We start from the raw sequence: 22738 nt of genomic DNA on the forward strand, positions 1-22738 counted from the left end.
AACGGTTCAAATTTAACATTTTGGGGGTCCGTATCTTGGATCCCCGGAGGATAAGGGTTATGGGGCAGGTATCGTCGGATAGAGGTCTCCAAGGTCTGATTTTGTCCAGAATTTGGTGGCGTTTGGCCCCGTTTTCAGTGAGTTATAGCCGGTCAAAATTTTTGAAAGTTTGGTAGGTGTTTGGTAGGCCTTCCAGAGCTCTTACTCTGACCCGAGTTTGGTGAAGTTTGCCCTCGTTTTGGGGGAGTTAGAGATTGGCAAAATTTGGGATATATTGCATTTGGCGGTCTGTATTTCAGGGGGAGGTGGTTTCGGAGAGGGTCCATCGAGTACTATCACTTGAAGTCTCTAGGTCTCTTCTTTCCATTTGACTAACAAAAATATGGGGGTCCATAACTCCGGCACCCAGGGGTTTAGCCACTGGGGGCCAGTGTCGTTTGGTAGGCCTCCCCGAGCTCTTACTGTGACCCGAGTTTGGTGAAGTTTGCCCTCGTTTTGTGGGAGTTATAGCTTGGCAAATTTTGGGCCTCAAATTTGGGTGGGCTCCCGCGAGGCCCCTGGTGGGGCCAAATCCTTCCACGCCGGTCAGGGGTCTCCCGTGGGCAGCGTGTCTGGCAAAATGTTTTTGGGGTCAGTGTGCAGGTCCCTCGAACCGACGTACACAGGCCATCAAAAGTATGCCCAAATGGACACTGGAAAAAATTTACTTTATGGAGGATATTTCCTCCAGAGGAGTCAGCTATGGAACAGGACCGTCTCCTCCTGAGGACTTAGATACAGAACAGGACAGTTTACCCAGAGGAGTCAGCTAAGGAACAGGACCGTCTCCTCTTGAGGAGTCAGCTAAAGAACTGGACCGTCTCTTCCTGAGGAGTCAGCTATGGAACAGGACTGTCTCCTCTTGAAGAGTCATCTAAGGAACAGGACCGTCTCCTCCTGAGGAGTCAGCTAAGGAACAGGACAGTCTCCTCCAGATGAGTCAGCTATGGAACAGGACCGTCTCCTCCAGAGGAGTCAGTTACGGAACAGGACTGTCTCCTCCTGAGGAGTCAGCTAAGGAACAGGACAGTCTCCTCCTGAGGAGTCAGCTATGGAACAGGACCGTCTCCTCCAGAGGACTCAGCTATGGAACAGGACCGTCTCCTCCTGTGGACTTGGCTACGGAACAGGACATTTTCCTCCTGAGGAGTCAGCTACAGAAAAGGACCGTCTCCTCCTGAGGAGTGAGCTAAGGAACAGGACCGTCTCCTCCAGAGGAGTCAGCTAAGTATCAGGACAGTCTCCTCCTGAGGACTTAGCTACGGAACAGGACCGTTTCTTGCTAAGGTAGTCAGCTATGGAACAGGACCGTCTCCTCATGAGGAGTCATCTACAGAACAGGACAGTCTCCTCCTGAGGAGTCAGCTAAGGAACAGGACCGTCTCCTCCAGAGGAGTCAGCTACGTATCAGGACAGTCTCCTCCTGAGGACTTAGCTACGGAACAGGACCGTTTCTTGCTAAGGTAGTCAGCTATGGAACAGGACCGTCTCCTCATGAGGAGTCCTCTACAGAACAGGACAGTCTCCTCCTGAGGAGTCAGCTAAGGAACAGGACAGTCTCCTCCAGAAGAGTCAGCTAAGGAACAGGACCGTCTCCTCCTGAGGAGTCAGCTATGGAACAGGACCGTCTCCTCCTGAGGCGTCAGCTAAGGAACAGGACAGTCTCCTCCTAAGGAGTCAGCTACGTAACAGGACCGTCTCCTCCTGAGGACCTAGCTACGGAACAGGACCGTCTCCTCCTGGGGATTCAGCTACGGAACAGGAAAGTCTCTTCTGGAGGAGTCAGCTGCGGAACAGGACCGTTTCCTCCTGAGGAGTCAGCTACGAAACAGGACTGTCTTCTCCTGAGGAGTCAGCTACAGAAGGACCGTCTCCTCCTGAGGTCTCAGATACAGAACAGGAATGTCTCCTCCTGAGGAGTCAGCTACAGAATAAAGAATGGTATCAAAACTTCCTGCGACTTCTTTCAATGATCCATGAGCAATTTGGTGATGATCTGTGAATTGTCCAGCATGATGGAGCACCATGTCACAAAGCAAGAGTGATGAAGAAGTGGCTCGAAGATCATTACATTGGAATTTTGTATCTGTGGGCCAGGCAATCCCCATATTTCAATCCAATACAGAACCTGTGGTGGACAAGCAGAAGTCCACAAATTGTGATCAACTCCGAGAACTAATAAGGCAAGAATGGATCACCACCAGTCAGGATTTTTCCCCGAAGCTAACAACCAGCATACCAGAGTGAACTGCTATACCATAGAAACATGTAAACAATACTGAAGAAGCAAACATTGCAAAACACATTATTTATGTCACTGCAAAAACATTTGGCCATGACTGTATGTATATATATATAAATTGGGTGAAAAATATTTTATAAACAATACATACATACAATACATACAATTTCCAATGAATATTCATACTAAGAAAATAACGAAAGTAAGTATACAGACAAATAAACTAAATTATATATTTATATTCTTACATAAATGTAATCTTTTAGATAGTTGAATTTAATATATTTATTCCTTTGCAGCTTATTCAATAGATGTTCTAACACCATGTTTCCACCTTCTTCCAGTAGCCTACTTTAACTTCTAGAATTTGTCATTAATTCTTATGTGCTCTGCATTGCAACGGTACATGTTTCACGAGTTCACGCTTACATATAATTAGGTATGGTATGCATATTTGGCGTGCTGTCCGGGGAAGGGCTCCGAGCTCGGCAATGGCCCGAACCTAGAGTACCCCACCTTCCCCGTCTATTTATAAAGTGAACTCAAAGTGAGAAGATGGGGTGGAGGAGGGATGCTGATAAACCGTCGATGGATAGAGGTAGGTCAGTGATATTTATACTATGGGATTGATTACTTGATTATGGTCCACCTGTGTTGATTAGGCTAAGTATCTGACGCACTCCTCCCGAATCTTGTTAATAAAACATCATTTAGCAGTTTCAAAAATCCCTCAATGACTGCATAATTAATTCAGATGTTTCTTGAGTCTATTTAGATTTAAATTTAATGCAGTAAGGCCTATTCTACTTCTAGTTATTACTGATTCTTCTTCTCAATCCCATCTCATTGTTACGCTTTCCTACTTCCCCTTGAATAATGTATAGATGTTCAGTCTTCTCTTTATCTTAATTGTTTTGCCATTCATTTATAAGAGCTTTCCTAATGATAAGTTTTGCTTCTGCCTTACAAATTTTTGTTAATTCCTATCTGATACATGGATTTATTTTGTAATATGTTGTAGGGTTGCATATTCTTCCTTATAGTTACGAATGCTTAGATGGTAGTAGTAAAGGATGGAGGTTTTAAAATGAAATAACTCTCTGCTTATTCATTGGCTGCTGGTCTCCGTCCAGCCAATCACCAGCTCAGAAACATGCTAAATATTGTGGCCTACCATTTCTCCAAACCAGCAATGCTGCGAGTTTCTAATAGCAGATCACTTGCTGCTTGATGATGATTAGGACGACAATCCTCTGATTACCAGAAGATATGAGGTTTTTTTTTTTATACATTTATTTGGTCATGAAAATTTGTTGCACCTGGTTAGGACACTTGAGTTTCTCCACATTTAACTGTTTTAACTGACACTCATTGCATTGCAACAGCCTTAATAACAGTCTTGTGTAACAGATTTGTAATTTATTTTTAGAATATTATTCAATGCAAATATTACAGACATTACAGCCATTTTTAAACAATGTTTTAAAAACTTCAGAAATGTAAGAGCTGTCATAGCATTATATTTTTTTTTGTACAAATCTTTGTTTTTAGTTTGTTCGAAAATTTTATGTAAAATTTCAGTCATATTTATAAATTATTTACAAAGAGCCCACTTATTAATGTGGTATTTTCCTAATAAAATAAAATAAATTGTTCTTTCCATAATGTCGCTCATACAGCACATAAAGCACATCAAATACACATTTCTGATGCACTGAAGTTTAATGTTATTATAGGTTTCCAAATGCAGTATAAACTCCTAAGTTGTATACACGAAGTATTTTTTTTGTTACTTTTTACAATTTTCATTTAGCAGATATTTTTATCATAAGTGATTGGAAAAAGAAGAACAAAAGCAATTTGTCAAGTCAACAATATAGAGAAGAAGAGGATTGTTTAAAATAGAGGGTTGTTTATTTAGGACCGTTCTTTAATTGTATTATTAATCTAAGTGTTTCTCAAAACTTTGTTCCAGTAGATAATACCTAATAAATATTGCTGCAGGAAAAGAGAAAAGAGCATTTCTCCTATTACTATTTTGGGGTTTTAAGACCTCAACATTACTGTATATTATTAAAAATCAGGAATGTTAATTATGTTTCTAAAAAGTAACATCAGACATAACATTTTAATGAATGCCTTACTAAAATAATACCACCTTTGAATCAACATAGAAAAGTGATTAGTTGTAAACACAAATGTGAGCCTGCGGCACAAATGCAGTCTCAAGTCTCTGGTGTATACTGTAGTTTTAGCTATAGCCAAAAAAAACAACCTTGGGTCAAAACTCATTAGGATATTAAGTAAAGATCAGGTTCCATGAAGATATTTAGTAAATTTTCTACCATAAATATATCAAAACTTTATTTGTGATTAGTAATATGCATTGCTAAGAACTTCATATGAACAACTTTAAAGATGATTTTCTCAATATTTAGATGTTTTTGCTCCCTCAGATTCCAGATTTTCAAATAGTTGTATCTCAGACAAATATTGTCCTCCTAACAAACCACACATCACTGGAGAGATCATTTATTCAGCTTCCGGATGATGTATACATCTCAATTTTGCAGAATTGACACTTTTTTTTTGCTCCAGGGTCACAAACAGTTGCACAGTGAGAAATTGTGCAATTACTTCCTCTCGTGTCTTTTAAACCGAGGTGAGTGATGAAATGTGCACATGCCCTACAGTATGCATAGCAATAATACAAAAAGTCTCCTCTTTTCTCATTTTGCTCAAAATCATAAAAACTCAATCCCAATTAAATCCCATGTAAAGCATGCTGGAAACTACATTTGCACATCAATATCAAAAATTATTTTCAAGTACTAATTGGTTCACATTTGTGCTGCATAATTTAACTTATTCGATTCCACTTTTCAGATAATTTAATTAATTGAAGGCAAAGATATCATGTTTTAAAGATAATTTTGTTGTGTATATCACATGTAATACAAGTCATGAAATAATTGGTTGCATCAGTTTCAGACATTGTCAGATTGAGGACCCATCAACCCCACTTTTACTCTTCAGGCATAGACTGTTTCAGAAAAAAACATGATGAAGCTGATTTGATGTAAACTGAACGTCAAACATATACGGCCTACATATACATTAAACCAGTTTCAGTGTGGCATTTACTTCCGATTTTCACCCAATGACCACTGAAAGAAATCGCCGTCCGAACTGAATTTAAAATGTTACCACATCTTGATCAAGTCTTGACTAATATTTCATGTCAAATTGATATCAAGGTCTTGGCTGGTATTTTGGTGGTAGCTATTTCAAGAACACCATAACACTACCACAGTGAATGTCCAAAGAAACAAACAAGTTCTTCTATGGGACTAGATGAGGATATAGTTACCAATCAAATTCTTTTCATATAAAAATGGTACGTTTATGTCAGTCTTTAGCAGGTTAGCAAATAGTTTAATGCAGCAGTACACTGGCAGGGAGGCAAGTGTTGGGAACTCAGAAACGTAGACCAGGAGACTCTTGGGTAATCTTCAGCAGAATTCTTTATTGAGAACGCTCTGCGTGGCGCTGTAGTCATCAAAAGTCTGACTAGTCGTTAATACACTGTAGTATACATGCATTTCTAGGAGGAGGGACACATGGAGGTGGAGACCATTTAAACAAAGCATGCAAATGGAAGCAGGAAAGTGCCTGACACTGGCATTTTCCCAGCCTTGATCTCATCAGCATAACAGTGTCATTTAAATACAGAGGTGCCTGATAGTATCAGCCATAGCTTCACATTATCATAGCTGTGCCTTGAGTTTAGCAGGCACCTTTATGTTGGGACCTTGTCCTATATTCAGGATGTACATGAAGGCAAAAGGTTAATGTCTCAGAAACCAGGTCTGCTTGACTTGATCATCTCAGAATGTCATAATCTTTACCTCAAAATGTAAAAACACAAAATACATACTATTACATTGGAAACCAGATTTAACATAGTACAAATTTGTAATCCCACACAAGGAATATGTAGTTGACCCAAAAACAGGTCACTTCATTCCAAACCTGAAGGAGTTTTCTTCTGTGAAACAGATTTTAAACAATTTTTTTTCTTTCCTTTTTTTAAAATTTCTTTAAGTGAACTGAATAAAAATCACAAACAAACAAATATTTAACGGCAATGATTTGTGAACAGGCTGTGAAAACAAAACCCTTTTTTTTTTTTTTTTTAGCATACTGAAGCCTCTCCTCTAATATCTGATGGCTTCATTGTTTATGTAATATCCATTCATTGGTCAAAAACTGAAATGAATTCACACTTTTATCTGAATATCCATGCTTGTACCGTCTCGGGCCACAGGTGAGGAAAGGAACTAAATTTGGAGATAATAAGCCTTTTTCTAGAATATAAACCACTGGAACAGCAATCAATTCTAATTCACTGTATTGCTTTAATAGAACTTTAGTTCATCTAATTTCTTTTAAAAAGATGTTTACCTCAACACCAGTCACTAACTAGAAGTAAAAAACGAGATTTTGTAAAGAATGTTGGAGGATTTCGATACAAACCAGGAGGAGGTTTTCCTTTGCTAAAGCAAGGAAACTTTGCTTCCTTTATACCTGGTAACAAACGTTGGTTTTCACGAGACTCACCCGCACAACCCTGATCATAGACACGCGGGACAAGCTGATCGAGGTCTCCAGGACTGCTAAAAATGTTAGAGGCTGGCGCGTTTGGTCAAGGAGCTCGAGCTCCAGAATGGAGAATTTGAACAAGAAACACCCAAGGAGTAAAGAGAAAAATGAATTTATTTTTGGGGTGAACTATCACTTTAACCCCTCAGTTTCACTGTGAGTAAAGGCTGTTTATTGTAATACTCTCATAATGTGTGTCCATTCTAAAAATCCAAACAAACCTGCAGCTGAGCTAGAGAATGAAAGCATAGGAGAAACATGTGGATAGTTGCAGACAAGAGCAAACCAGTTCTTACTGGGCCATTTCTGCCCCTCAAACCTCAGACTGAAGTGAATGCATAAGAAAATAAAGTAAATATGGTTATGCAATGATTGTACATGAGTGTCTTAATAGTTGGGTCTCTTGTTGATAAGAAGGCAAAGGGAGGACAGCGCCGCCCCGAATTTGGAGGCTTCGCTGCAGGCGGTGGGCAGCAGGGTGTAGTCTGTCAAACGCTGGAAAGCCTGAAACAGAGAAGCAGCAAATATAACAAACACAGCTTCTGCCATTCTATCATATAATCAGCCATGAGAAAATCAGCTTGCTTTTGTTTGATCTGTTTCTTCTATTACCTGCCAGCAGACACAACTGCCAGCCCAAGCTGATTTTCATTTACTCACTGACACAGGCATCTATTTTAACACCAAAGACAAGTCAATAGACACTCCATTCCAAGTAAGTTTGCAAATACATGTCAGCTAACTCTCATTACAGTATTAGTAGACTCGTAGGTTAGGGTTACAGTTAGTAGAATAAGATGACATTGTACTTGCAAAGTGACTTCTAGTCAGCTGAACGTCCATCAGAATAAAGTGTTAGCAGATATGAAGCAGACAGTCTATGACAGCTGGCTGATACGGAGTTGCAAAGTTACCGATAGTCACCAGAATGTCTAAAGTGGACTATAAAGTGTTGCCATTGTTTGTCCATCTATATCAGATCTACACGTCTCAGCTGAGGGCTCCTGATGATAGTAGGGCTGCACTGCTTATTGAAATAAAACCAAAATCGTAATTTGGCTAGAGTGCAACTATGAAATTGTAAACGCTGTGTTTTTTTGATGAAAGAAATATGGTTTGTTTGGTTTGCAGTATATGTGCATTTGAAAAAGCAAATAAAAGTTTTCTCAAAATTGTAATGAAAAGCATTTCTAAACCTTTAGTTCAATGGAGGACTACATTTAAAGGTCCCACTCTCCCTGCATAATTACTCTCCAAAGTCACGCCTCCTCCTAAACACGAACGCGCACGAGCAGACCGGAGACTAACCAGCGAGTGTTAGTGGAGGCTGAATGCATTTCCATATGTTCGATTCTGCTGTATTTGGCTAAGCAGTGGTTTGGGTGGCTCGCCAATGAATTCGATTAATCTAATACATACAATAAGTAAGCTTGAACAGAGTTCTTGTGGGGAGAAGAATTTATTGAAGGTAGTAGTGTAGCACAAATCTTCAGCAGCAATGTCTGCGTGTCAACCTCCAAAAATTAATGCTTAAAAGAATCTAGTCTACCTGAAGACAAAAGGGCTACAAACAAGAGATGCTGTAAGGACATCCCACTGGAGATCCTGCAATCTACAAGAAGTTCCTGAGGAATGTTATTCTACCTTTATGGACCATTGGGTTCAAACCTTCACAGACACGGTTTCTGTTGATTGCATATGAGGCACAGTCACAATGTAAATGAATTGGACTAAAGATACACAATCTTTCAGATGCTGCTCAAATAAATCACTTATATGATGTCTAAGTTTATGTCTAGTGTTTTATAATTGAAAAAAACTATGCAGTGGTATGTTTACTGACTAAATAGTTTGTAGAAGCCTTCAATACTATTGGGAAATATATTTTCTTATATTTGGGGGGGTGGGGGGTGTAGAAATAGTCTCAGAAAAATATTTGCAGTCTCATTTTTCATGATATTTTATTCAGATTTGAAATAGAAACTCATGAGACATGTGACTTTCAACCCATTACTTTTCTAGATTGCTCCAGGACTTATTTCATGTATTTTTATATCAAATAAAAAAAATATTTAAGAGTGGTAAAAAAAAATTCAAGGCACTTTAATGTCTATAACTTTTAATGTTTTTGAGCATCATCAAATCTGGTTGATAAAAAGTGAAGCCCAAAGGGTCTTCTTTCTAAAGACACCAAAATTATGTTTGTAACACACTGAAGTAGGAAACTATTACAATTATAAGTTAGTTAGAGCACTTTCAGCTGTGAGTCTCATAATGGGGGGTGCTGGCTAACAGGTTAAATATAATACATTTTCATTTTATCTTTAAATACAGTTTTTTCCCCCCATTTAAGTACAGAACTGTTTTTAGGAACTTTTAGGTACAATATATTTTAATGTAATAATTATTTAAACTTTTTATTTACCTGGATGTAAACACAGTGCTGTACTTACAATGTTTAATGTGGCTGACAACTATAAAAATGTATTGTAATGATACAAGCAAAACAGGCTTGTGTTGTTGATTATTCTCGGAGATGTGACTACATACTCAGTCAGTCTCTGCATTTCTCACACAGAACAACCTCCTTGACAGCAACCAATCTGGCTTCAGAAGTGGACATTCAACTGAGACTGCCTTCCTCTCAGTTGTTGAAGCTCTAAGACTGACAAGAGCGGAATCCAAATCTTCAGTACTTATCCTGCTTGATCTGTCCGCTGCTTTTGACACGGTTAACCGCCAGATCCTCCTATCAACCCTACTGGCAAAGGGCATCTCAGGAACCACACTTCAACGGTTTGAGTCCTACCTATCAGATAGGTCCTTCAAAGTATCTTGGAGAGGTGAGGTGTCCAAGTCACAACATCTAACTACTGGGGTGCCACAGGGCTCAGTTCTTGGACCACTTCTCTTCTCTGCCTACATGGCATCATTAGGTTCTGTCATTCAGAAACATGGCTTTTCATACCACTGCTATGCTGATGACACTCAACTCTACCTCTCATTCCATCCTGATGATCCGACGGTAGCTATTCGCATCTCAGCTTGTCTAACAGACATTTCTTCCTGGATGATGGACCATCACCTTCAACTCAACCTTGCCAAGACAGAATTGTTTGTGATTCCAGCAAACGCATCGTTTCATCACAATTTCACCATCAAGTTAGACACATCAACCATAATTCATTCAAAAACAGCTAGAAGCCTTGGAGTTATGATTGATGATCAGCTGACTTTCTCAGACCACGTTGCTAAAACTGTCCGATCCTGCAGATTTGCTTTATTCAACATCAAGAAGATCAAGCCCTTTCTTTCGGAACATGCTGCACAACTCCTTGTTCAAGCTCTTGTTCTATCCAGGCTGGACTATTGCAATGCCCTCTTGGCAGGTCTTCCAGCCAATTCTATCAAACCTTTACAATTAATTCAGAACGTGGCAGCAAGATTAATTTTTAATGAGCCAAAAATAATACACGTCACACCTCTGTTTATCAATTTGCACTGGCTTCCAATAGCTGCTCGCATAAAATTCAAGGCATTAATGTTTGCCTACAAAACTACCACTGGCTCTGCACCCATTTACCTTAATTTGTTACTTCAGACTTATGTGCCCTCTAGAAGTTTGCGTTCTGCAAGTGAACGTCGCTTGATTGTGCCATCCAAAGAAGCACAAAATCACTTTTACAGACTTTTTAATTAAATGTTCCCTCCTGGTGGAATGACCTCCCCAGCTCTATTCGGACAGCTGAGTCCTTAGCCATCTTCAAGAATCGGCTTAAAACCCATCTCTTATATATATATATATATATATATATATATATATATATATATATATAGACCTCTAACACTAGCTTGCTCTATTCTTTTTCTATTCTGTTTTCTTTTTATTTATTATATTATTTAAAAGCCCATGCTATGTGTACTGTGTTAAGCTAACTGAGACTTGTTATAGCACTTATATATCATTGCTCTTTTTGTTGTTTTTGATTGCTTCCACTGTCCTCATTTGTAAGTCGCTTTGGATAAAAACGCCTGCTAAATGAATAAATGTACATTCACTGAGCATCCTCTGTTACTCACAGGAACACTGTTGGGACACTCCTCCGCTGTGGGGTGCAGGAGGAAGTCCGCTTTAGCAGGACCTCTAATGTAAATGCAGTTAGCAGCGGCATCCTCAGTTACAGACAAGATCTCGTAGTGATGGTCAGTCAGCTGCTCCATCACCTGGAGCAAAAACAAAACAAGACACACACAGCTGATGACATACTCATTGATAATGTACCTGCGTACATCTATGTATGTGTATGAAGCGATTATGTCACATAGCACACACTGACTCGGAGTGTTTTCTTGGCCCCGTCACTGCTGCTGATGATGATGGTGTCAGGGCCACCCATGGAGCAGATGTTCTTCAGACGAGAGCCTCCATACACCGGCACAGTGGACACCGCAAAGTCCTGAACACACAGCCACGCAGCATCAGACCTTTGCTATCCGCTAGTAATTTCCAGTTATTAGTAATACTTCCTAGGCAAACCCTAAGTATTAAATGTTAGGATGCCCATGCTATGAACGTGAACGATAGCTTCAGTTTTAAAGCATTAAAGCAATGAAATTCATTATTTTAAATATCTGCCATCTACAATGTATAAAGTGCAGGATGATTCACAGCATCCTAATCAGCCAGTGCTGACAGATCCAATCCGACCGAGTCACAGCGCTCACCTTGAAAGTGTCAGCCAAAACTTCTGCCCCACGGTGATTGGTGTGTTTCGAAATGCCCACGAAGAACTCTTTTCCAGTGAAGAGGACATCACTTCCTTCCAGAGTGGCTCCAGCAGATCCGCCCTCCTCGTCGCCCATCTCCATCACCGTCAGCTTGAGCTCGCTCAGGACGCGCTGCACGGCCTCCGCCTGGAGAAGACACACTGCTGAGCCCCAGGAACCTCTGCATCTCTTACAGGCTTGTGTGTGCGCTCACCTCAGCGCGTCTCTGCTGTTTGAGGGGTCGGGTGATGAGCGCCGTGTCGCCCTGGATCACAGCCACGTCTTCGATCCTCCAGCTCTCGGGCAGCTCGGACACTGCTGGGATCTCGATCAGCTGCAGCCCCACCTTCTGTCTCAGAGCACCCGTCAGCACCCCCATCTGACGCTGGGCCTTGGCCAGGTCCGTCTGAAACACTTCTTTGCCCTCCGCCAACTTCCCAAAGGATTCTGGGATACCTCTGACCACAGCATGCGTGAAGCAGCCGTATGGATATATATTGGCCATGATAGCGTATGGTACGTGTGTATATAGGCTTGACTATGTGTGTGATTGACTCTGATTCAGAAACTGAGTAGATTTAAGTCTATGCAGGACAGTCTTGGCCTCTAGCAACAGCAACTGGACCAGCAAATCATTCCTGACGTCCCTGGATCCCCTCGGCTGACACCTCCAGGAGTGTGTTTGTCCCTTAAATACTGCCTGAGACAGAGAGAATAAACAGAGAGCACTTCATATTGTGAAGAGCTTATGGACCAAACCAACTAATTCTGTGAATATCTGGAACCTTTAGGATCCAAAGTTTAATGAATCGAGCTGAGGCACTTTCAGAGCAAAACATTAAGAGCTCAGACTCCGCCACCAAGCTGAAGAAATAATGTCTTTGCACCTGAACTGTAAAGCTGACTCAAAGATCTTCTGATTTCAGTTCTCAGTTCTCCTTCCACAGCTGTGCCTCGTTACTGTTGATCAAGTGAGAAGTAGCTTAAGTCAGGGGTCTCCAAACTCAGTTAAACTCAGTCTGCTGTGAGTGAACTGAACAAATAATTCAAAGTTGTTTTTTCCTACCTTGTATCTGTCACATAATGTTTAACAGCTTTGTCAGTGGATAAAACACATTATCTGTTTTCAAATGCTTTGAACTTAGTTATGCATATAATAACATAATATAATGAGTAAATGTCATGCATATAATATTTAAGCATATATACTTTATGTGTGTGTCATAAATGATATTACTTGTTTGTATGTCCCAGGGTATCCAGCAGAGTTCAGCTCTGACCGTCACACACACACCTGAAGAGCTCTCACTGTCAGACGTGTGTGTGTGTGTGTGTGTGTGTGTGTGTGTGTGTGTGTGTGTGTGTGTGTGTGTGTGTGTGTGTGTGTGTGTGTGTGTATGTGTGTGTAAGCTGACCGTCACACACACACCTGAAGAGCTCTCACTGTCAGACGTGTGTGTGTGTGTGTGTGTGTGTGTGTGTGTGTGTGTGTGTGTGTGTGTGTGGAGCTGAACTCCTCCAGGAGCGAGTCTGAGAGCATTACACTGGTTATTAGCATGTAACCAGAGAAGTACCATGGTATTCTTTCAATTATCCTTCCGTTACATTACACAGTACATTTTTGGACATAATCTCTATTTTTAAATCATTTACAAATAATATAAAAGTTACTGCAGACAAGGAAACAAAGGAAACAACTGTATGCACATTGTTCAGTTAAAACAAAACACTTCTCCTTTCATTTAATCTGAACTGCTGAATCTGCAAGTGTAGTCTTACAAGAAATCAAAATACACCACTGCTAGCTTCCAAACACAGATAATGATACACGAGCATTATATCATCTGTGTTCGGGTAACATTTAACATTCCTCTTTACAAACATGCAGCACGAAAAAAACTGAATGGTGCAAACATTAATGAAAGTTTTTGTAAAAAATATTTCTGTAAAGAGGTTCAACAGTTGTGCAAACACGTCTCGGCTGCCAAAGTTGACGCCCTGTTGAAATAAGACAAACCGTGCAACAAAAGCTCCAACCGTGTGATACGATGAAACACTAGTTAGTAGAATAGTTTTGACAGTCTCTCGGCCAGCCGTTACTCTGTAACGTTACTCCTAACCTCTGCTCTCTCCCTTCCCCGTTTCTCCTGCGACCAGAAGCAGGATTGGGGATTTAAACAGAGAAACTCAGACCTGATAACCAGGAGAACGTGCCTCGAGTCTGTTGTACATTTCATAGTTTTAGCCTACCTCTGAGACGAAGTGAGACAGCGCAGCTTGAAATCTGCCAAACTCTGCTCCTCCCGAAGCCCCTTCAGACCATCTCTCAGCTCAGGGTGTTCGTGTAGTTCACAGTGCCACGCCCCTCGCTCTCCTCCGTGTGGCCAGACCGGAAACCTCCTGAAACTCCAGTGATCCAGTGGATTCTGAGCTGTAACACAGTTCACCAGCCCTAGTTCGTCTTTTTACTTGTGAAATCTATATGCCATAGATATGTAGTTTTGATGTTATGGGGTCAATGTTTCTGACAGGATTTAATCAGACTGTGGTGGGTTGCCAGGTTGGGGTTATGTTTTCGTAGTAATAATAATTATTATTAGGACTGGTAAGCTTACAATTTTTAATCTAATGAATTACATGAAGTGGTTATAATCTAATTAATCGCACATCAAACTTGGGGAAATTACTCTAAAAAGTAATTGTTGTGCAAAGCATCAAACAGAGATTACAAAAAGTAGGTTCAGCAAGAGTGATTATACACTTTTGGACCATGTGAGTAAATGATGACTGAATTGTAATTTTTGGTTGGGTGAACTAACTTTAATAATTTATTATCTTAATTTTATTATTATTACTATGAAATATTAAATTATTTCTTTAAAGGTCCTGTTTTTCGCGCTTTTTTGAAGCTTTGATTGTGTTCACAGTGTGCAATATAACGTGTTCATGTTTCGCGTGTAAAAAAACACAGTATTTTTCACACAATTCACCTATCTGTATACCACTGTTTTCACTGTCATAAGAACGGGCTGATGACTTCCTTGTTCTATAAAGTCCCTCCTTCAGAATTGTAACCATTCATCTCTAAGTACAGCGTCCCTGGGAAGCCCAAACAGAGATGGTTGGACTCCGAGATGAAAATAACAGTGTTTCAGCGACATGGCGACAAACACAAACGCAACTCTTCCTTCTTCTCCGTCGGAGCGCAACAAGACCACGCCCCTTTTTTGTGTATTCCTGTGGGTGGAGGTTAGTCAAAAAACGGTTCTAGTGATGTCATTACTGCAGGAACTAGAGGTATGTAGTCCAAACGGGTCGTTCGTTGTAGGTGAATTCTGTTAAATAAAATATCTCACACTAACTAAAGTTTAAAACATGGGATCATGAAGAACGGGACCTTTAATGAAATAAAAGTCTAAATAATAACTGCCAGTAGGTGGGGTAAACGTCTTAATGATTAAGACATTGAGTAATTAATTCGTTTGATTTGTTCAAATGGCTGATTCATTCAGCAGTGAAGTAAATGGTTCTTTATGAATGGTTCATTGAATTATTAGGCTTGTTCGACTTGAAGTGGATCATGTCCATCAGACCGATCTGTGTGTGACATCATCATCTCCATCAGACCGATCTGTGTGTGACATCATCATCTCCATCAGACCGATCGGTGTGTCTCATCATCATGTCCATCAGACCGATCTGTGTGTGACATCATCATCTCCATCAGACCGATCGTGTGTGACATCATCATCACCATCAGACCGATCGGTGTGTGACATCATCATCTCCATCAAACCGATCGGTGTGTCTCATCATCATCTCCATCAGACCGATCGTGTGTGACATCATCATCACCATCAGACCGATCGTGTGTGACATCATCATCTCCATCAGACCGATCTGTGTGTGACATCATCATCTCCATCAGACCGATCTGTGTGTGACATCATCATCACCATCAGACCGATCGGTTTGTGACATCATCATCACCATCAGACCGATCGGTGTGTGACATCATCATCACCATCAGACTGATCTGTGTGTGACATCATCATCACCATCAGACCGATCGGTGTGTGACACGGTGTGTGACATCATCATCACCATCAGACCGATCGGTGTGTTACATCATCATCTCCATCAGACCGATCTGTGTGTGACATCATCATCACCATCAGACCGATCGGTGTGTCTCATCATCATCTCCATCAGACCGATCGGTGTGTTACATCATCATCTCCATCAGACTGATCTGTGTGTGACATCATCATCACCATCAGACCGATCTGTGTGTGACATCATCATCACCATCAGACCGATCGGTGTGTGACACGGTGTGTGACATCATCATCACCATCAGACCGATCGGTGTGTTACATCATCATCTCCATCAGACCGATCTGTGTGTGACATCATCATCACCATCAGACCGATCGGTGTGTTACATCATCATCTCCATCAGACTGATCTGTGTGTGACATCATCATCACCATCAGACCGATCTGTGTGTGACATCATCATCACCATCAGACCGATCGGTGTGTTACATCATCATCTCCATCAGACTGATCTGTGTGTGACATCATCATCACCATCAGACCGATCGGTGTGTGACATCATCATCACCATCAGACCGATCGGTGTGTCTCATCATCATCTCCATCAGACCGATCGGTGTGTGACATCATCATCTCCATCAGACCGATCGGTGTGTGACATCATCATCTCCATCAGACTGATCTGTGTGTGACATCATCATCACCATCAGACAGATCTGTGTGTGACATCATCATCTCCATCAGACCGATCGGTGTGTGACATCATCATCTCCATCAGACTGATCTGTGTGTGACATCATCATCACCATCAGACAGATCTGTGTGTGACATCATCATCTCCATCAGACCGATCGGTGTGTGACATCATCATCTCCATCAGACCGATCGGTGTGTTACATCATCATCTCCATCAGACTGATCTGTGTGTGACATCATCATCACCATCAGACAGATCTGTGTGTGACATCATCATCACCATCAGACCGATCGGTGTGTCTCATCATCATCTCCATCAGACCGATCGGTGTGTGACATCATCATCTCCATCAGACCGATCGGTGTGTGACATCATCATCACCATCAGACCGATCTGTGTGTGACATCATCATCACCATCAGACCGATCGGTGTGTTACATCATCATCTCCATCAGACTGATCTGTGTGTGACATCATCATCACCATCAGACCGATCGGTGTGTGACATCATCATCACCATCAGACCGATCTGTGTGTGACATCATCATCACCATCAGACCGATCGGTGTGTTACATCATCATCTCCATCAGACAGATCTGTGTGTGACATCATCATCACCATCAGACCGATCGGTGTGTGACATCATCATCTCCATCAGACCGATCGGTGTGTGACATCATCATCTCCATCAGACTGATCTGTGTGTGACATCATCATCACCATCAGACCGATCGTTGTGTGACATCATCATCACCATCAGACTGATCTGTGTGTGACATCATCATCACCATCAGACCGATCGGTGTGTGACATCATCATCTCCATCAGACTGATCTGTGTGTGACATCATCATCACCATCAGACCGATCGGTGTGTGACATCATCATCTCCATCAGACTGATCTGTGTGTGACATCAACATCACCATCAGACCGATCGGTGTGTGACATCATCATCACCATCAGACCGATCTGTGTGTGACATCATCATCACCATCAGACCGATCGTGTGTGACATCATCATCACCATCAGACCGATCGTGTGTGACATCATCATCTCCATCAGACCGATCTGTGTGTGACATCATCATCTCCATCAGACTGATCTGTGTGTGACATCATCATCACCATCAGACCGATCGGTGTGTGACATCATCATCTCCATCAGACTGATCTGTGTGTGACATCATCATCACCATCAGACCGATCGGTGTGTGACATCATCATCACCATCAGACCGATCGGTGTGTTACATCATCATCTCCATCAGACTGATCTGTGTGTGACATCATCATCACCATCAGACCGATCGGTGTGTGACATCATCATCTCCATCAGACTGATCTGTGTGTGACATCATCATCACCATCAGACCGATCGGTGTGTGACATCATCATCACCATCAGACCGATCGGTTTGTGACATCAAAGAACTGCAAGAGCTTAGAGAACAGACGACTCCTTGTGCTTCTGAGTCACTCTCGATGTACTTTGATGTCACACACCGATCGGTCTGTGCAGCGCTGCTTCAAAGCCAACGCATATGCCAATGGTTCAATATGCCAAATGGTTCACCAAATTCGTTCAAAACATGGATTAAGAAATGAAATACTCGCTGTGGGTTGCTCGGGGGTGAACAGTTCAGATTTATCTTTATATTTTGAATGGCAAAATTGAGCAAAACAGACTACATTGTGTCTAAAATAACACAATATTAACTTCTTAATGAACTGTTGTATAAGATGAGTAACATATTTGCACTCATGTGATATTGCACTTAGCCTACAGCTCGTATGATGTTTCTTAACTATTTGATGTAAATATGAGACAAAATTTCAAACAGCAGCATTTTGCCCCATATCTTGAATTTTAGGGATATTCTCTAGGCTCCATCATGCAGTATGTTATTGCTCTGCCTCATATTAGTCATCAATCGACTGTATGAAATGGCAGATAATTTTTCTCCACAATTAATTAATATAATTTACGTGACACATTACCAGCCCTAATTATTATAATAATTTTTTTTTTTTTAGTTAAAAGCATCAGTCTGGTGCATTTTAAGAGTAAAATTAGCAGGTCATACCTTTTTCATTGACAAAACTGAACAGAATAAAAATGTTTCTGCTCTGCATTGACTTGATTGTATCTGGACGATGGTTTACTTTTTAATATTTTTTCCATTAATGTTCATTCAGACTTGCATTATGTCCAGTCATGTCCGGCCGTACCATGATGGAGGCATTGCCTCCTCTCACATGACTTTCCCTCATTCTGTCATGATCTGGTCTATGAACTTTCACTCACCACCAGAGGTCACCCGCTCACTACATGGACTATTGCACCCCACTAACTGCACGTCACCCAGTTCCCATCATCCATTGCACTAATTACACACATACAGCTGAATGCACTGATTGCACACAGCTGTAACCTATCACACATCACTATATAACACTCACTTAGATCACTTTCAAACTGCTGAGTATTGTTCAGCACTTATTCTTCTCCAAGCGATAGCTGCAATTCAAAGCCATTCCTTGTTAGTTCTCGTAGTCTTGTTTCAGTTTAAGCCAAACAATTTAAATAATAATTACAATAGTTTTTTTTATTTTTTTTTATTATTATTTAAGCAGATGAGTTTGAAGAGGCAGGTGCATTTAAAATATACGGTATACAGATTATAGTAAATCTGCAAGTGTACATATTTCTTTAACTCCTTTTGGCTATTTGTTTGCACCATCTGTTAGCTTTATTAAATCTGTATCTTATGACAGTGAAGTAATGTGATGCTGCAAAAAACTGCTGTGAAGGGAAATAAATTAGCACCATTATAGATACCTACACTCTTAAAAACTTCTGGGTTAAAAACAAGCCAATTTGGGTTATTTTGGCAACCCAGCTCTGGGTCAAAAAGGGATGAACCCCACGCCGAGTTATTTTACCCAGCATTCTGGGTTGCTTTTTTATGGTTTAAAATTACTAAATTGCTAGGGCAAAATGAACCCAAATTGAGCTAGGCATTAAACCTACAATTTTTTTTTCATTTTAAAATCACTTTTACACACAAATAATAAGTATCAAAGTGTAAATATTTATTAAAAACGAGAAAACTGTCAAAAAGTTACATGCATGTAAGAAGAAATGCAGAAAAGTATGGCATTAACAGCTACAGAGTTTATAAATAAAGCATTGAACTTTTGTTGAATATAACTTTTAAGATCAAATTTGACTTTTTTTGGTAAATTTTATATATTGTATAAAAACTATACAAAAACGATATTTGTACAATAATTGACTGAGTGTAAAATCCATTTCTAATAAACAACACAGAACATTTTTTTGTTTTTACAAATTATACACTTCATAGTCCATGAATACATATCATGTATCAATGTCAGTTTTCATGATCTTTTCAGCATAATTAATGTAGTCATGAAGAAGCCCCATCAGCACGTGACATCTTCTACATCATCAAGAGCAGTGTCCTCCTTTAAAACCACTTCTGCATCAGTTTAGTGGAAAGAAGATTCTCCTCTCTGACCAGCATTTATCCCAGTCACCACCTGCTCTTCATCAGTGGCCTAGAAAGAGAAACACTTTTAAAAAATAAAACATTTAATTAAACTATCCATTTTCAGATAAAGGTGTATTCACAACTGTAAGCATAGGTAAATAATCTGTGTTAAAGTTTCAACACTATGTGGTTGTCTCAGTCTACCACAGCGCTCTAGAAGGCTATAATGGCAGCACTAGTGTGAGGGCATGTCATATTGTTTGAATAAATGTATTGGTTTCTGAAAGCTACTTTACTGAAACATTAAAACAGACATGACATTCATATAATTTAAGATTTATACATATACAAATATCCAAATGAATTACTTCTACAATAACTGTATTAGTCTTGAAAATACTGATTATCTAGACCCTCAATGGATTAACTAAAAAATAATGAGAAAATTCAAAATATATTTATTCGTGTTGTAAAGACAGACAAAAGTCTTACAGGTTTGGAATGACATGAGGGCAATTAAAGGCAGGGTAGGTAAAAAATGTATAAAAAACTTTTTTTCCAAATTTGTTTAAACTTTATTTATATATCAATACATAATTAAAATGTAAGTACTCTAAAAAAGAAAGTATAAAAATCGAGTGTCTGTAGACCTCTCACGACTGTTTTAAAGACAGCTCATTATTTCCATTCACTCCACCCCCTCCCTTCTGGGCTCCTTCCAAAGCCTCTACTACGGCTCGCTAAGTAATGTTATGTTAGCTATATTACGCAGCTACGTGTGCTAATGACACATGCTTCATGAAAAAATAAACAAAAAAACATGTATGATCAAAATACAAAAAGAAAGATTTACCTGTCCAGCAGAAATAAACCCATCAAGGAGTCACTTTTCAGCCCCTTGAGTTCCCTCAGTTCTCGCCATCGCTGGAAAGCAACGCCGATATTAACTCGCGTTTTATTTCTTTGTTTATCCAAAGACTTTTTGTTCATTGCCTTTTCTTGTACTGTTACTGTCTTCCTTTTTTTGCCTGGTTTGCCTTCACTAACTGCATAGGCTGGTACTGTGAATTTTGCTTGCTGTTTCTCTGCCATTGTTTTGGTATTCCTAGGATCCGTGCCTGTTGAATTCCTCCAATCAAACGTGCACGCGCAAGTGGGCAGGTCATGTGTGGCAAAAGGGTGGTTGCCATGGTTGCGAGAGAGTGACAGTCGCCTAAGCCAATCCTATGTTTCGTCCCGAAATGGAAATAATGAGCTGTGTTTAATACAGATTAAACGGTCTAGAGTCACTCGATTTTTATACTCTTTTTATCAGAGTACTTACATTTTAATTATGCATTGATATATATAGAAAGTTTAAACAAATTTGGAAGAAAGTTGTTTATACATTTTTTTACCTACCCTGCCTTTAAATGATTTTTTGTGTGAATTATTCCTTTAAGAGGGAAGACCAAGAATGATGACTCTCCAAATAAGTCAACACCGAAGATGGTTTGAGTTCTGCAATGAAAAACACAGACATATGAGCACGATGAACATACTGTTGTTGCATCAAAATGTAAAAAAAAAACAACTGATCACATAAAATTATGAAGTTCACTTGCCTTAAACTGTCTTTCCCTCTCTTCCAAAGAAGCTGAGAGAACCACCTCCTCCTCACACAAGCAGGCTTCTGTGTCCTTGACTCCAAAGTTAGTTTGAGTTCTGCAAAGAAAAAAGGGACATACATTTTTTAAATAAAATCTGAACATGTAATCATAATGTTGTTGCATCAAAATGTGAAATAAATAGTCAGGACACAACAGAAACATTCATTTTCTAAAAAAAACTCTCATCTGTCTCATAGTCTTTTTTTTTTAATGCAGGAGCGTGTCTAGAGCATTTTCAGTGGGGGGGGGGGGGGGTCATGCTGGGGCACTGCTTCCAAATGGGGTGGCCACCAGTGACCAAAAAAAAAGAGCTAAATTCTACAGTATATTATGTAAATCCTATTGATTTTATTATTTATTAGTATTTTATTAACTTGAATAAAGTTACTTGTAAACAAATGTAGTAATAAAGCACATTTTTGATTTAGTTTTTTCTTTTTTGTCATACCTGTATATATCCATTTAGTTAAATTTGAGAGCCAGTGTTAATTATTTTTTGTGTTTTCATAATACTAACAAGTTTATAAAATGAAAGCAATTTTAATTATGAGCAATTTTAAAGACCCAGAAGCAGAAACGATGTCAACTATTTTCTTTTAATAAGTAGTTTGGCCATTACAATATACAGTAGTTTTATTCACAATCTCTTTCAAATAATAATAAATAAATGTAAAAAATCTTCCCCCCACTGTAATAATTCAAATGGTTTGGCCAAAACATCAGTGTTTCATTCAACATTTCTTTCAGATTAATTTACAAAAAAGCTGAGTAACACCGAGTTAAAGTTTTAGCACTGTAACAGTTCAAATTAAAAAATAAAACATGGAACCAGTACATTGTGCTCTGCTAATATATTAAAGAACAGTCTTTAGTTTAGAAACAATAAAAACAGTAGCAGAAAGAGAGGAAGACAGTCGAAAAAGAAAGAACCTCAACTAAAACAGCTGGATTCTTCTGTTTCGGTAGTGACTGGCAAACCGTCTACCAAAATCATCTAAGTCAAGACATTAGGCTCTCCTCACCCCAGTGCCTAAGACTCCAAGATTACTGAGTCTGTCATCAGTCATGGTAGTGCGTAAATGTGTTTTTATGAGCTTAAGTGCAGAGAA

The 22738-nt window shown here is 39.8% G+C and overlaps 1 protein-coding gene across 1 annotated transcript; it reads right to left on the reverse strand.

Moving 5' to 3' along the window:
- Positions 1 to 6733: 6733 nt before the first annotated feature.
- On the reverse strand, positions 6734 to 12302 carry LOC132104556 (N(G),N(G)-dimethylarginine dimethylaminohydrolase 2-like). The gene is made up of 5 exons (XM_059510116.1): positions 11925 to 12302; positions 11669 to 11857; positions 11281 to 11400; positions 11024 to 11167; positions 6734 to 7447 (listed from the first exon to the last, which is right to left on the reverse strand). The coding sequence occupies exons 1-5, from the start codon at positions 12213 to 12215 to the stop codon at positions 7331 to 7333; spliced, it is 861 nt and encodes a 286-aa protein (XP_059366099.1). The 5' UTR covers positions 12216 to 12302; the 3' UTR covers positions 6734 to 7330.
- Positions 12303 to 22738: the final 10436 nt, after the last annotated feature.

This window comes from Carassius carassius, chromosome 25, assembly GCF_963082965.1.
Source record: "Carassius carassius chromosome 25, fCarCar2.1, whole genome shotgun sequence".
Lineage (NCBI taxonomy): Eukaryota > Metazoa > Chordata > Actinopteri > Cypriniformes > Cyprinidae > Carassius > Carassius carassius.

Excerpts from the sequence above, each read along its gene's own strand:
- LOC132104556 (XM_059510116.1), bottom strand. The coding sequence starts at position 12,215 with ATGGCCAATATATATCCATACGGCTGCTTCACGCATGCTGTGGTCAGA. Across the intron at positions 11,858-11,924 it reads AACAGCAGAGACGCGCTGAG|GCGGAGGCCGTGCAGCGCGT; the intron begins GTGAGCGCACAC and ends TGTCTTCTCCAG. Across the intron at positions 11,401-11,668 it reads TTTTGGCTGACACTTTCAAG|GACTTTGCGGTGTCCACTGT; the intron begins GTGAGCGCTGTG and ends CTGTGTGTTCAG.